Below are 15,397 nucleotides of genomic sequence, written 5' to 3' on the forward strand. Positions count from 1 at the left end.
AAAAAAAAAAAGCCGTCGGAAAGAAACGAAGCAGAATACAAAACCAGAGAGCGAGCAGACACCGAGACGCAGTGCCAGAGACCAGCAACAGGCCGATGAACAAAAGTTACGGGAGAGAGAAAAAGAAAACTTTGGGCCATGAAAAAGGAGGAACCTTCTCGCATCTTGTTCGGAGGAGGAAAAGGAACACTTTTCGAGCCAGCGCGGCGGTTGGGGTAGCGGGGCGAGAGAGCGCGGCGGCGGTAGGCCTCACAGAGAAAGTACCTGCGCGCGGAGTGCGCGCGGCGAACCAGGTCAATAATTGGGGCCACGTAGCCCAGATGCAGCGGCTCCTCTGCGCCCCGCCAGAGGCACCTCCGGACGACCGCGGAGCGCTTCGAGATCGCCCTCTCCAGCTCTGCAGCGCTTAGTGGAGTTCTTCGAGCAGGTGGACCCTCTGAGGTGCCATGGAGCGGCGCGCCATCGTCTGCGCGGTCTTTGTCCTCTTCTTCCTGTGCATCGCCGTCTGTCATGGTGGTCATGCCCAAGGCCCATTTCAGGGTCTCCAGGACGTCATGACCAACACCTCGTGGGAAGATCAAGTTAACAAGTCCAAGGTCAACATCGACGCTGTCGCCAACGAGATCTTCCCCTACGTCGTGGAAGGCTCGTCGGAGCTCGACGTCTCGGTTGACTGCATGACGGCGCTGCTCAAGACCTTCAAGGCCTTCCGGGACCTCAAGGGATGGGCCGTGAGGCGTGAGTAGCTTCCGTTGTGTACACGGGATTTTGACGCCTAGTACGCAGCTGTTGAGAAGGAACTCACCGCTGCAGTACTTGCGCATCTTTACCTAGCGAGTTTAGTTCCTGCTGCATGAAAAATGTCGTTATAATTAATTACATCTGAAAAAACTCTAGAGGCTTTATTGACGTCGCCTCCATGTATCGCTGTTGCCTCGTAAAATAACAAAGACTGACGAGGCATAATGACTGCACTCGCGTTTTGGCCATATTGTAGACCTTGAGGTATCATTGAAGAATTGCGAACGCGCGCGTGTGTCAGTTACAATCAGTGCTTTCACTGGTCATCCACATGAAGGCATTGATGTTTGCTGAAACGCATGTGCCGATCGCTCTTACCCAACGCATCTCCAACTGGGACGTTAATCAGTCAATATTTGTTCTTATAGTGCGCCTACCGGTTACCTCACAAGTTCCGACGAGTATACTCCCCTCAATGCCGTGCCATGTCTTTCAGGCATATACGCCTAAGGAAGTGTGAACGCTTTCGGATACTTGACGCAAGCAACAATACTTTTTATGACTCACTATAGCGCGCTATACTGACGAGACTATCAGGTCCTTCTTCTCTGGAATACGAAATACCGGTATTAGAGGAATGGGGGGGGGGGGGGGTGGAGTTTTAAAACATGGTGTCAAACTCCTAAACTCCTAGATAGCTACCTTAGTGACTCATATTTATGCCCATGTAGTAAGGCTACTGTAATGGTATTGAAATTCCAGGGACTATCTGCCATTCCGTTTATGGAAGTGAACAGAGCGATGAGCAAGAGTATAGCAGGCTCGTAAATATCGCCGGTATTCAAGGGCTGGTGGGAAAAGTATTTTTGCAAAAGTATTGCTAAGTACCGGAATTATTTACCAGCAGTTCCGTTAAATACCATGCATCGGATAGAAAAGTTGGCAAGACAAAACAATTCTCATTTATAATCGCGCAAGTGCACTTAGCGTTCTCTAGAAGAGATATTTAGTAAAGATCACTTGAGCGTGCGCTCACTAAAAACGGTATTCAGGTTATCTCGCCGCTGTAGGTTTCTCCATAGCACCGCTCTGCTTTCACATTGGTCATTTTGTTTTTTGCGCTAAAAAGTGCACATAAGTACTCCGCCGTATAATGTCGGACTAAATGTTCTCCCGGTTGGAAAAAGAAAGAAAGAAAGAAAGAAAGAAAGAAAGAAAGAAAGAAAGAAAGAAAGAAAGAAAGAAAGAAAGAAAGAAAGAAAGAAAGAAAGAAAGAAAGAAAGAAAGAAAGAAAGAAAGAAAGAAAGAAAGAAAGAAAGAAAGAAAGCGGTGGCAAAGCAGTTTCCTCAACTGCATTTAATGGGCATTTGGTACAGCTATTCGGGCTTTATAATTGACGCGCACGTCTCTATATCGCGCTCCTTCTTGAAAAAATTTAAGTTTGTCCTGACAAGCTTTTGTGCTTTCCTTGCTGGCTTAATCTCTGGCTCCCACCTTTTGCTTTTTTTTTTCGTTTTTGCCATGAAAACGCATACATTCTTTACTAGTACAATGTATAGCATGGGCGCCCAGTGGGTGTATAATGAGCGTATAACTAGCAATCGTAGAAAGAGAATAGAAACTAGGAAGGAATTAAGCCATTAGGCAACATAAAAACACTGATCTACGTAGCTGCAGTGACGCAAAAAAAAAATCCCTCCTGCAAAACTACTGCAGTACTTCAACAGCAGTGTAGGTAGCCTTGCACAAGGTATGCGGTATTTCCGAGCTGGTGGGCTTGCTCGTCTTTTAATGAATTCCTTAAATGCTGACTGCAGGTCTATATTTACGCCACTGTTTTGCAAATCGATACTAGGAACCTCAAATAGATTTCTTTATGCTGAAATGGTTTTCAACGATTCTGACTTCCTTACTGTCACGAGCGTCCGAAAGCGACAGCTCTTCGCTTGTCCTGCGCTCGGCCTTAAACATTCCTAGAAAGAAATGACCCTACATTTAGTCTCAAGTAGCACTCCGATAGAGACACTGTGGCTTCGATCATCGCGGTGACCTTTTCGTTCGCTGATCGCCGGTCCAGCGTGACTGATGGTGCAAGCAAAAACAGCTCGCGCTGATACCAATCGGGATAATATCTAGGTTAACAGAAAAACCGGAGCCGATATTCTTTACTTTTTTTATTTCTTTTTTTATCGCGCATCTTTCGAACCCCTTTTCCTCGTCCCAACACGCAGGAGCCAACCGGATATGTCCTCTAGCTGACCTATCTATCGTTCCGTTGAGCGAAAGAAGGTGAATGAACCGAGGGGCCTGTTTTCTGTTGAACAGAAACGGGCCCCTCGATCCATTCATTGTTGGAAAAAACAACTTGGCAAGCTGTTTTTTCATGCAATTTCATTTCCGTTTGTCTCTTAATTAATACACTTCAATAAAGCCGCCTATGCTTTCCTTGTTCACATGTTCTATATTTATTTTACTCTTCCTTTTGTCTTTATAGCCGGCAACCAACAATACTTTTGTGGCTTGGTGGCAACCTAACGTGCGTGTCTGGGCTAGTCACTGTTTGAGAGCCCTATAGCAAAACAAGTTCAGAACTGGCGGTAACCTACGTGCAAGCCGCCCGCAAGTCTGTTAAGCCGGTAGGGAAAAGATCGGCAATACAAAGATTGGTCCTCGCCTTTCTCTTTTAACGCTTTTTTTAGACCATGTTACCCTTCCTGGGATTATCTTGTCACTACAAATTTTGTAAGAATGATGAGTTCTGATAACACTCAATATTCTAACATTCCAATTTTGAGGACATAATCTGCAAAAGTAACTGTTTAGAATAACAACAATCATTTCCTAATTGCATGTTTTTCTGTGCTAGTACAATTCTATGACTCGGATATCTTAAGCTGTTTTAGATTTATTCACTTAAGGAACGGATAAACCCAAATATCGTAAACGTTAAGTACTTAGCTTCTACATAATGAAATGCTGCCAGGATAGCGTACTTTAACGGACTGATCCAAATACAGGAATAGTGCATCCAACAGTACGTTAATTATCTCCAACACAATTAATGAAAATGTGTGCAACGCCTGCATACAAATAACGCTGTGTAGTGTATATTCGTGATCCTGAGAATGGTGGATGGAGCGATTCCGTGTTTCTCACAAGTAAGGTTTGTACAAAACACAACCGTCAACGTTGCCGGGACGTTTTGCAGCCCTCTAAAACACGGCTAGGGACGAGAGATGCCGCACTGTGTACCGTTTGATGGCACCGCCTCTCTTGGCAGACAGTCTGGTCTCCCACGGAGGTATCGCCACGGAATGTAGATGGCACACGTCGAAGCATATATCACCGTTTACGCACTCGCCGCGCGCTGTCCTACTCGATGCGTTCCCAACACAGGCACAGAAGGTGCAGGATAGTTTGTTTGTATACCTACCTCGTCGGTCGCGTGAGCCCGTAAAGATAATGTAGGGAGAACCTCAGCAGGACAGTCCAAACCGTGCGTGCCGCGTGTGTGTTCGTGCGTGCGTGCGCGTGTTGTGTGTTTGTGTTTGTTCATACTGCTCGAAAGACATTTTCTTGGCAAGCATGGCGAGCAAGATCTAGGACACCCGTAGCTTTTAAGGAATAAACAGCAAGAAGAAGTCCCAAGGCGTGTCCGCCTGTGCGTGCCTTCTCCGCGTTGCTCGAAGCTCTTGCGGCGACCCCGTAATCACAGGGCGACGTCGGGAGCCGAGGCCGCCTCGTTATGCATGGGGCGTCTCCATTACGGTCCCGTTTCCCGTAGCGGCCAGCTAAAGGTCGGCGCTCGCCCATAAGACGAACAGGCTATTCTTTATTCTGGAAAAGTATCTCGCACTTGTTTGTTTGTTGGATTTTCACTTGTCACGGCGGTATTTGCAGCGATATTATCGCGTATAAATTGTCCTCGTAATTTTTTTTTACGCATACGCGATTTCTTGACACTAACGCTTTTCTGTACGTGCGTTACAGGCATTTTCTTTCCTATGCATACATGTGTCAGCATGATAATACGTGTGATACGATGGCAGCCTCAATCCAGCACTCACCCGGAGGTGTGGGACGGTAATATATTCCAACATAGTTACACGGTGCTCGCTATTATATATAATACCCGAGCCATTTTCTGAAAGAAATTATCCTTTTTTTCAAACTAATTTCATTGGCGTTCAAGGCTTGATTTTTCGCCAAGTCATTTGAATCTTTCGTTAGTTTTCGCCAGTGCGTTCTCTTTATTTTCATTCATTTCGCCTGTCCTTGAACGTCGAAAAAGACAATGCCATTCTCCTTGGAATGTCGAAACGCAGTCACAGCCACTCAGGCGCCAAGTCGCGCAATACCTCTTGAATAAGCCCATCTGCACTGGCTGCCGTTTTCGTACATCTGCCGTGCCCTAAAACTGGGTTAAGTGCGACACGGTCTGCTGCTCGGCTGTAATGCCCTCCGTGCTAGAGACAATCTCTCGCGCTTCGCCCATTTGCCTCTCCTGGCAGTGAACGCTATTCGTTTACGATAAATTTAGTTGCCGCGACGCAACAAATGAGAAGCAGCTTGTGAAAGACAAACAACGATGGACTGTGTGCGACTGGAATGTCCGAGACAGCCGCTCGGGCATCTGGCACTCGGTTCATTGACTCGCACTTTTTTCTCTTCTTCGTACTCCAAACACCGAACTCTGCGTTATTCCTGTCGCTCGCTTTAACATCACGTCCATTTGCCTTTATTTTGTTTTTACTGCTACAGCTGGTGAAAACTACCGGTGTAGGTTCAGCTTGTTTCATTATCTGCAATAGTCACTTCCAGTTTCGTTCCAGGACCTAAGAATCATTGCTAGCTTTCCACTGACTCGTTACGCATCACGAAGGCATCCGTTTTCGGTGTGTTAACTTGCGTGAAACAGCGAATGGTTCGTCAGTATTTTCCTGGATCAACGGCCCGAGAGCACTCCATATCTGCTGCCTAAGCTCGTGTGCATACTTTTTAAGTGTAGCAGCCGTAGAATGCGTCAATGGTATCGAATTTCTTCTAAGAGAAAGCATAATTGAAAAGAAAACCTTGCAGGGCAATCTCCCAACGAGCTGTGAGGGTCCAAATACTTTTTTTGTTTCAAATAATGTTTGCATAAAACACGTCACATCATCTTCAGCACACTTGCTTGTGCTACTTCAGCATTTTGCCTCGCTGATAGTACGAATTCCTTGCACGCATGCGTATTACCTACGTGTCAAAGTTCTCACTATGGGTCCTGTTTTGTGTGAAGATATAATAATTGTTAGGGTTTAACGTCCCAAAACCACGATATGATTATGAGGAACGCCGTAGTGGAGGGCTCCGGGAATTTCAGCCACCTGGGGTTCTTCAACGTGCACCTAAATCTAAGTACACGGGCCTCAAGCATTTTCGCCTCCATCGAAAATGTGGCCGCCACGGCCGGGATTCGCTCCCGCTACATTTGGGTCATCAGTTGCGCACCATAACCACTCGACCACCGTGGCGGGTGTTTTGTGCGAAGATATAGCGTGTTGAAAGGAGTGCCAATGCCGGTGCGCGGTCATTGCAAGGAGCCAGCAAAGCTGAAGGCTTCTTCCTCATTGAATCAGTTTTTTTCAGTTGATTATCTTGTTGGGTTCATTCTAATCACTAACTGTTAAACGCGCAAGTCTTCTTGCGCGCCACGCAAGAAGAAACACACAGAAAGATCGAGCGCACTCGGTTTTTACGGCCCATTATTCGTAATGTTAGAACGATTTCCTTCAAGTTATTTGATATAACGTTTTGCAAAAAGAGGGCACATTCACAAACCGAGTGCAAATCGCGTGCACCACTTGACCTGAATCACACCCTCCGTATTTGTAAAACGAGTCTACGTAATTTGAAGCAACGGCTTGTACGACTCATCGGACTCAACTTTGAAAAGAAAAGCCACAACCACACCACTATGCATACACGCAGGCGCCACGAGGATAGTAGCAGGGAGGAAGTGAAAAACCGGGATAGAGGATCTTCACGGTCCGTCCCGATATATTACGTTTAGTTTAGCCATGTATGCACATTTGTTACGAGTTCTCGGGTCACTCCAGGAATGGAGAGGCCCTTGCTCTACACTACATGGTAGTTTCAAAATCACTGACACTGAGTGGTGGCTGAGAATTTTTACGGCGTTGACGCGTGTTCACGCGGCATGCGAATGTCTGCCCAGATGTTCTGTCCACGAACTGAGTGAGCTCCGCAAGTACGACTCACTGCAGCCAAAGGGCAGCTGTCTGCTAGCGCTCGTCCTGTATATCCGCCTCGAGAGGCGTTCTCAATCTGTCCGTGCTTCCTGCTTCCTTTTCCTTCAAGGATGCGCACCCGCAGCAATCACGACATATATGTAGCCAAAGCACGCGACCACGCGCTCACGCACGGAACCACGTGCATACGCAAGCAGACACCTATAAGACACCAACATAAGCGAATATTCAGTGAGCACGAAGGCGCGGGTTTGTACACGTACACGCATTCCTGCCTATGCGCACAGTTTGTTTAATGCTTCCCAAAAGAAGTTCCGCGAGGAAATTTCTTCGCTTGGCTTCTCATATGAAAATGTCATAGTAAAAAAGTCAATTAAACGCATGCGTTAGAATCTGTGAAGTGAAGCTGTGTTATAGTCAAACGGTGGGCTTTACATCTTATGCAACCAACCGGTGATTCAAACAGCCACACACACACACACACACACACACACACACACACACACACACACACACACACACACACACACACACACACACACACACACACACACACACACACACACACACACACACACACACACACACACACACACACACACACACACACACACACACACACACACACACACACACACACACACACACACACACACACACACACACACACACACACACACACGTGTGTGTGTGTGTGTGTGTGTGTGTGTGTGTGTGTGTGTGTGTGTGTGTGTGTGTGTGTGTGTGTGTGTGTGTGTGTGTGTGTGTGCCATCATTACATCGCAGACTTCGTCTGGGTAAAGCGTCCCAACGGCATGTCTGGCAGTTAGGATAGTTGTGCAATATTGATCGCTGATTCTCATATAGTATATGCATAAACAAGGTTAGTGTTCAGAGACAGCTGAGGTATGGTGCTTATGAAGAGCTGTATAGAGAACTTATAAACGGTTCTTATAGCTGAACAGAGTTGTTAAAAGTGTTAAGCAGACGCGTGGACGCATCTGCTTAGTACTTTTAGGCACTTTTTTTTTTTACGTTGCCTTTCGATTAATCTGAACGAATGTTAGGGTTATGTTGGTCTTTGCTTTCGCTTATAATGAATTTGGTCAATAAAACCAATTTCCGCAGGCGTATATGACGTAACTTAGAGCTACCAAATCACGCAGCATGTCAGCATGCCAAGGGCTATGGATGCCAAGGGCCAAGGAGTGTTGTAGCGCCACGATTCATTGCAGCTGATCAGAAAATACAATCTGATTGCGAAGCGCGCCGTAGCGAGAGACTCCAGAATAAATTTTAACACCTGCAATTTAATAAGAGCCTCATTCTCAGTGGCCGAGCGTTTTAGCATGTCACCCAATTCACGAAGCGGCTTCTTTTGCAGGCTCCGACCTACTTAGGGATATATAGTTCTCCATCGTTTCTACAATTTCTGAAATGTCAGAACCGGCAGTTGCCGTCGATTAAAACACCGCCAGAGGACCTCGTCTGTGTGTAGGTCAAATTCCTTACGAGCGACGTATTTTCTTACTGACGAAATAGAGTTAACGAGGAGGCCCTATAATTAAACTTATTGGGATACGGTGGAAATGTCAGTTGGCTCGAGTGTGTAGCCTGTAAGCGAGGAACAATTCACCCGCCACGGTGGTCTAGTGGTCATGGTGCTCGACTGCTGACCCGAAGGTCGCGGGATCTAATCCCGACCGCGATGGCCGCATTTCGATGGAGGCGAAATGCTAGAGGTCTGTGTACTTAGACTTAGGTGCACGTTAAAGAACACCAGATGGTCAAAATTTTTGAAGCCCTCCACTACGGCGTCCCTAGTAAGCAAATCGTGGTTTCGGCACGTAAAACCCGAACAAAACAAGGAACACTTGTAAGCTCGCCTAAATTTATTAACATATAACGGGGAATAATCGTCATTATTCAATAACAATACGTTGTCGTCGGATTAGCAATCGCTGTAGTTGACATAAAGGGCAGTTCGGTTGCGTATTTTTATTTTATTTATTTTTTTCGTTCCCGAGAAATACCCGATAAAAGACGTAGCGTCTTGGTAGTGTCGCTGCGCAGACTTATTGCTTTTGTGTGAGTTCGGCAACCTCCGGGTAGTAGAAAGCGTAGTGTATAAAGAAAAAAAAAAGATAGAAGAAAGAACCGAGAAAGACTGCGCAGCTGTGAAGAAATGCTCGTTGAAGGCGTGTCGGTCGTGAGCGCTGTTGCAAACGGGGCTAACGACGAGAATGAAGTCGAGTATTCGTGTCATGCGCTCACAGGCACAGCTAAGGGCAGCGCTCATGCTCACTTCACCGGGAAAGTTGTATCTCTACGTAACAAGCGTCGCCCTTCAACATGTACAAAGCTAGAGCTACAGCACATGTATAAATAAGACATCGCGGGTTCATGCGTGCTTCGGAAATGACCGAATGTATACAAAGACGTCTTACTACGGGGTCTTTCGAAGGAATTTTCTTTAGTGTTAAAAAAAAAAAAGCCAGAAGCGGAAGCATACTGGGAGTGAATGTTTGATGCTGATCGTCAAAAGGTGGCAGTTTATCTATAGGATTGTCGTCTGCTTGGGAGCGAGAAACCAATATCGGATCTTGTGGCGTACTCGCAGGCGAATGCTCGGTGGCATTCTTTGTGCAGTCACTAGCGTATTAAGACGTAACAATGGCTGAAGGTATGTTATACAGCACGTTAGACGCAAATATTAAATTCATTAACTTCAGCAGTTGCGCGTGTGGGCTCGTGTACAACCAACAAAAATTAAAGGAATATCCTATACAACCAACAAATGAGAAAGGAAACATTGACAACCACCCGTTTGTAGCGCAAAGCTACAAGGAAATCCACGCGGATTTCTCAGAAAGAAAGCTTCTTAGTTGAGGAAGAATTCGTCCCGGCCCGGGGATCGAACTCGGGACCAACGCCTTTCTGGGGCTTTACCAATTGAGCTAACAAGGATGCGAGCAGTTGGCAGCGTGAGGGCTAACTCGAAGCACAACACGAAGCATAAGCTACAAACGGGTCGTTGCCTGTTTTTAGGGGCGAAGCTCCTTAAGGCGGCACCCGTTCGTCCCTCGTAGTCGTCGTCGTCGTAGTAGTAGTAGTAGTCGTAGTCGTAGTCCGTAACAAGTCTTACGCTTTGACCTCCAAGGTGGTGCCGGTGGGAGATTTTTCCTGTGCGTTGTTGAACAATAAAAAATTCGCAGCGTGCGCGTTAACTAAAAGCCGAATTCTTCTGTCTCTCATTCCCCATTAGCAGCCATTGGCATGTTCCAGTAGGAAACGTTAGTAGAAGTAGAAGTGTAAGTGTTAGCTAAAAGCCGACTTCTTCTGTCTCTCATTTCCATTAGCAGCCATTGTTTACCTCCAAGGTAGTGCCTGGTGAGATTTCTCCTGTGCGTGATTAAACAATAAAAATTTTGTTCAAAACGCCGTTGATTGATGAAATAAACCAGCGAAAGACGCCAGATGTTTTGTAAAAGCAAAACGAAAGAACGCCAGATGTTTCTAAAGCAAAACGAAAAGACGCCAGCTGCTTAACGAAAGACGCCAGATTTTTCTAAAGCAATGGTTTTCTAAACAATGAAAATTCACAGCGTACATGTAAAATTAAAGTGAGCTTCAAGTCGTCATAACTCATCGAACCTTTAGTATAAATGCGCCCGATCTCACGTCGGTGATGATGTACTGGGCAGAATTCACGGAAGATTCACGGTTTACCGATGAACCTCCGCAGCTTCGCCCACTCATCATCATTCACTCCGTGGATATGCTGTGATTTTTTTTTCTTTCATAACCCATCCGCCATTTTGTGGGATTCCACAAAATGGCGGACGGGTCATGACCTGTGAGTACATTTCAGAGCTTACTCAAAGGTTATGACCTGTGAGTGTATTTAAGAAAATGTCTATTTATAACACTTCGCAATTGTACTAAAAGAAACTAAACATCATATAAGAAGCGCCTTTTTTAAGACAAATGTTGGTATCACAGATTGGTTTAAGATTAAAAAGGCGTTAGCCAGGGCTGTATACTTTCTCCACACTTATTTAACTTATAAACGGTATACATACTCGGTAGCGCTGTGATTTGGAAAACAAGGACATAGGAGCGATAATCGGAGGAACAAAGGTAACCAGCTTACTATACAAACGACACTACATTAATAGCAGGAAACGTAAACCACTTCAATCCCTAATTTTGAGGGTAAAAGAAGAAAGCAAGAAAGCTGTTTTTTTTTCTAGACATAAATAAGAATAAAGTTATCTGTACAGGTGAAGAACGGAGCATTCAGATAAATAACGACGTCAGGGATGCCTTAGAACAAAGTTTTTCTAGGATCTAAAATAGACGCAGATGGTAGTACTACACAAAGAGACACTGACTAATTATATTAGGAAAGGGAGGTGGGGAGTGTTGACTTTGAAAAATATGAAAAACAATGATGTCAGCCTCAACACTAAATTCGTCTGGTAAACGCCATGCCTTTCCCGCGTTATGTTATGGCAGTGTATGGAGGCGAGCTGTGGACCTTGAGCAAAGATGTAAGATGAAAATCATATTGTTTTGAGCTGCGGTGCCATGGCGTACAGTTTTGTGAATCACATGGACTGCCAAACGAAGAGATATCTCAGCCATAACAAAAATAAATCCTTCCTTCGAAGCAATGGCGATGAAACTAAGCCTTCCTTACCTTGGTCGTTTCACGCGAGCTACAAGTTCAGTGGAGCGAAAAGTAATGTTAGCCAAATTTGAAGGTAAGATCAAATGAAGCCGGCCATGCACAAGATAGTTAGATATTATTCTGAAGCCCACAGGAAGACGTCTAGGTGAGCGTAAAGCACTTCCATAAAAATGTTTCGCGGGCTTCCATATACTGATGGTGTTATCTAGAGTCCCCAACAAATTCACTGCACTTAACAACACCCACCGCAGAGGGCACAAATGTATTGCTATGAAGTTTTCATGATTGTGCACTACACCGCTCATGCGTATTCCCAGTATGATTGGCATGAGTGGCAATATTACAGCGACAAAGGTGGCCTACGGGTGTGTGCATGCCAGAACAACGCGTTAACATTTTCCTCGGGTAACTGTAGACCTAGGAAAGAAAGAGAGATAAATGTATTGCGGAAGGGCAGAGAGGTTAACCGAAAGACAAATATCTGGTTTGCTACCATAACAATCATAACGTGGCTTTCGCACGTAAAACTACAACAATTATTATTATTGGTTTCTTCGCTGCCGCAATGGTCACAGGCAGCACTCTCTGCCATTCCGATGCAGTTGACTAATGCATTTACTGCCTGTTTCCAAGCTCATAAAATGTGCGCTGTAAGGCGATAAAAAAAGTGTACAAATGAACCAACTGCCGGGGCATGAAATAAAAGCCCTCTTTATGCGATCATGTTAAATGGGGCCAGCGCATGCTGAGAGACCAGCTGGATGCTGGGAAACACAGAAACAAAGCTGAGGCGTGAGGTTTGCCGAGAAAAGCTAAGGAAACAAGGGTAGAGAAATTGAATTATTTAAGCAAAGGCCACCAGTGGGTGTTATTTTGACAAGCGCCAGTGAAACTTATTCGTTACAAACTTCAGGAACGTCAGTGTGGAACCAGTGGGTGTCGTGAAACGCTAATGGGACTGTCGATTCGGTTTATTCGTGAAAAAACATCCGGAGCAACTGACTGGATGCCCCTTCGGGTCAGAAGAGCTTAGGTCAAAGGCTACAAAGTACGCAAGCGATTCAAGCCGCGCTCGTTGACTTCGAGCGTCGCGTTTGCTACGCAAGCCGTCAGCAGGAGAATGGCACAACTTTCTTTGTGCCTTTGTATGCCCTCTTCAGTGCAATGCTTGGATCTCGAGACAATAGAAATGGTTTTCAAAGAACCGTTTAAGTTTTCCTTTTCACTAGTCTGCTACTTCTCCGTGTCGTATATGGCCTCTTTTTATTCGTTTATTATGAACAACAGACCGCAAACATATTATATGCAGGTCAACGTGTAGCAGTCGTCCGTCGACAACTGATATTGGAGATAATTTAAGCGCAGCCATTTAGATCAAAATAAGCAAGAACTAGTCGAACCAACACAGAGAGACACAGTGCCCTGTCTTGTTCTTTTTTTTTTCAACAATCGTTACAAGAAATCACGTTCCATTAGAAACTAGGTCACATAAATTTTGCAACGGATAGATGGCATGAAAAGCGTGTGGTACAAAGTTTTTTTCGCTCTGTTTCTTTACTGTTATCTATTTTGCATGCATATCCCTAGCACTGAAAACGTAATATCTTAAGGTCGGCTTAATAGGGGCATTTCTATCACGCAGCAGCATCTTTATGCAAAGGTGCCACAGCAGAGAACATGAAATTTAACATAACCTGCTGCTCATCCGTGCAATAAAACTTGCGACAACGTGGTCAGCCGCGAACAGCTCTGTAAGTACAACGCGAACGGTTCAGGAACGGTTCGCTTTAAGTATACAGCGAAGGTGTGACGAATACGCAGGTTGCAACGCGCTTTCGCGAATGTGGCTGAGAAGAAGGAAACGCGAAGGCGGAAGTGTATAGGCCCCATCAACAAGGCGCGCGCTCCACAAGTGGGCTGCACCTCGCTGCATGGACGCATTACAGGTGTAAGAAGAGGGCAACAAGGAGGCAAAACAATTCAGGGGTTTCGCAACTGACTTGGGGTCATGTGTCTAACGGTTAATAGATCGCGAAAGAAAGGCGATTCCGCACTAGTGCCACAGTGTTTTCAAGGCATCGATGATAGCGTGCGCACGACGCAGCTGGAGGCCGAACGACCGTTAACTTGTGTCGAGAGCGTTCTGTCGTTTACAGGCCATGATACTTCCCGTTATTGGGGCCGTTTCAGGGAAAAAGAAAATCGCTTGCCTCGGTGGTTAGAAGAGAGTCGTGTTATCCCTTGTAGGTCCGCACAGCTATTCTAGTCTCGTCGCCGATGTTAACTCGCAAAGATGCACTAAATGATACGCGGCAGCCGGTTGAGATTCAAGAGGCCATTGACTCGGCGGCGGCTGTTCCAAAACGTGTGCAAAGTTAAGGAAAACGCAAATGGTAGTCCAAGCATGCACACGATACGAACAGCACGTTTCACTATTCAGTTGTTGTAGCTACATGTTAGAGAAGAAAGCGCTTACAAATGTACTATGCACTACGTAGCATGTGTCCGTGTGGCACTTCAGACTCGCTTATCATGCGGCTCCATCGCCTTCAAAAGAAGTGCATTTCAGCCAGCTTCCTGCGAATTTCCGACATTCTAGGTGCAAGCTTCTTTGCTGTCACTGAGCTCAAAATACGTTGCTGGTCGCTACAACAATAGCGCGCGGACTACATCCCAGTTCCCAGTGCGGATACTTACATCGGTCGTCAAAAATAAAACGAAGGTGCAGTATTTTTCTTTCGTATTTTCGTATTTTTATGTGTAAATGAATTTATCTGCATATTTGAATGTTTAGGCATTTCCTTCTTCCTACACGAAGCCCATAAAGGTCTGTTTATTCGGTTAACTTCCCTGACTGAAAAATTTATTTATTTATTTATTTATTTATTTATTTATTTATTTATTTATTTATTTATTTATTTATTTATTGTTTCTTTGCGTGCTTGTTGGCTTGCATCCTTCGTTATCAGTTCGTTTTGCACGTAGGACAGCCACTCCGCGGCTTTCGAAGCCACCTGCACAACTAAATTTAAGTAGGAAGGAAAGAAGATGACTTAAGGGCTCGTTTTTCTTTGTTAGACACAATATTAATGAGAGCTAACAACAATAATGCCAAGAATAGGGGATATGATTTGTAGTAATTATGATATGAATATGAAGAAATTAAAGTGGACGAAAAAATAACTTGCCGCCGGCAGGGACCAAAACTGCGACCTTCGAATAACGTGTCCGATGCTCTACCACTGAGCTACGGCGGCGGTCATCCTCCCGTCCGCTTTATGGGGTATATATGCGCATTTAAACCTAGGAGTGTTCTAGGTTTAAATGCACATATATACCTCATAAACGCCGTAGCTCAGGGGTTATTAGAAGGTCGCAGGTTCGGTCCCTGCCGGTGGCAAGTTATCTTTTCGTCCACTTTACTTCACATTTATATCCTAATCACTACAAATAGCATCCCCTATACCTTCCTTGGCATTATTGTCTGTTAGCTCTTATTAAATTTAAGTAGGAGCGTTTAAGAAACATCCCAACATAAGTAATAGCAAGGAACGAGACTTATAAATAAATGTTCTTAAAATGTTTGGCCAAACTAATGGAGAGAGATAGCAGTGCAGAATAAAGGCAGGTAGATTAACCGATACCTAACATCTAATACCTAGCGGGGAACGCGGTCGTCAGGCGCGCGAGGGGGGAGCGTAGGAGAGGAGAG

The 15,397-nt window shown here is 45.2% G+C and overlaps 1 protein-coding gene across 1 annotated transcript in view; it reads left to right on the forward strand.

Annotated features, from left to right (window-relative positions):
- The first annotated feature begins 319 nt into the window (after positions 1 to 319).
- LOC119399572 (O-acyltransferase like protein) overlaps positions 320 to 15,397 on the forward strand; it is a 40,662-nt gene continuing 25,584 nt past the window's right edge. Inside the window, exon 1 of the mRNA XM_049416945.1 lies at positions 320 to 738. Within this exon, the coding sequence (XP_049272902.1) occupies positions 447 to 738 (292 nt within the window). The 5' untranslated portion in view covers positions 320 to 446. The remainder of the gene's footprint in view (positions 739 to 15,397) is intronic.

The sequence above is a fragment of the Rhipicephalus sanguineus genome, chromosome 1, assembly GCF_013339695.2.
Source record: "Rhipicephalus sanguineus isolate Rsan-2018 chromosome 1, BIME_Rsan_1.4, whole genome shotgun sequence".
Classification (NCBI taxonomy): domain Eukaryota; kingdom Metazoa; phylum Arthropoda; class Arachnida; order Ixodida; family Ixodidae; genus Rhipicephalus; species Rhipicephalus sanguineus.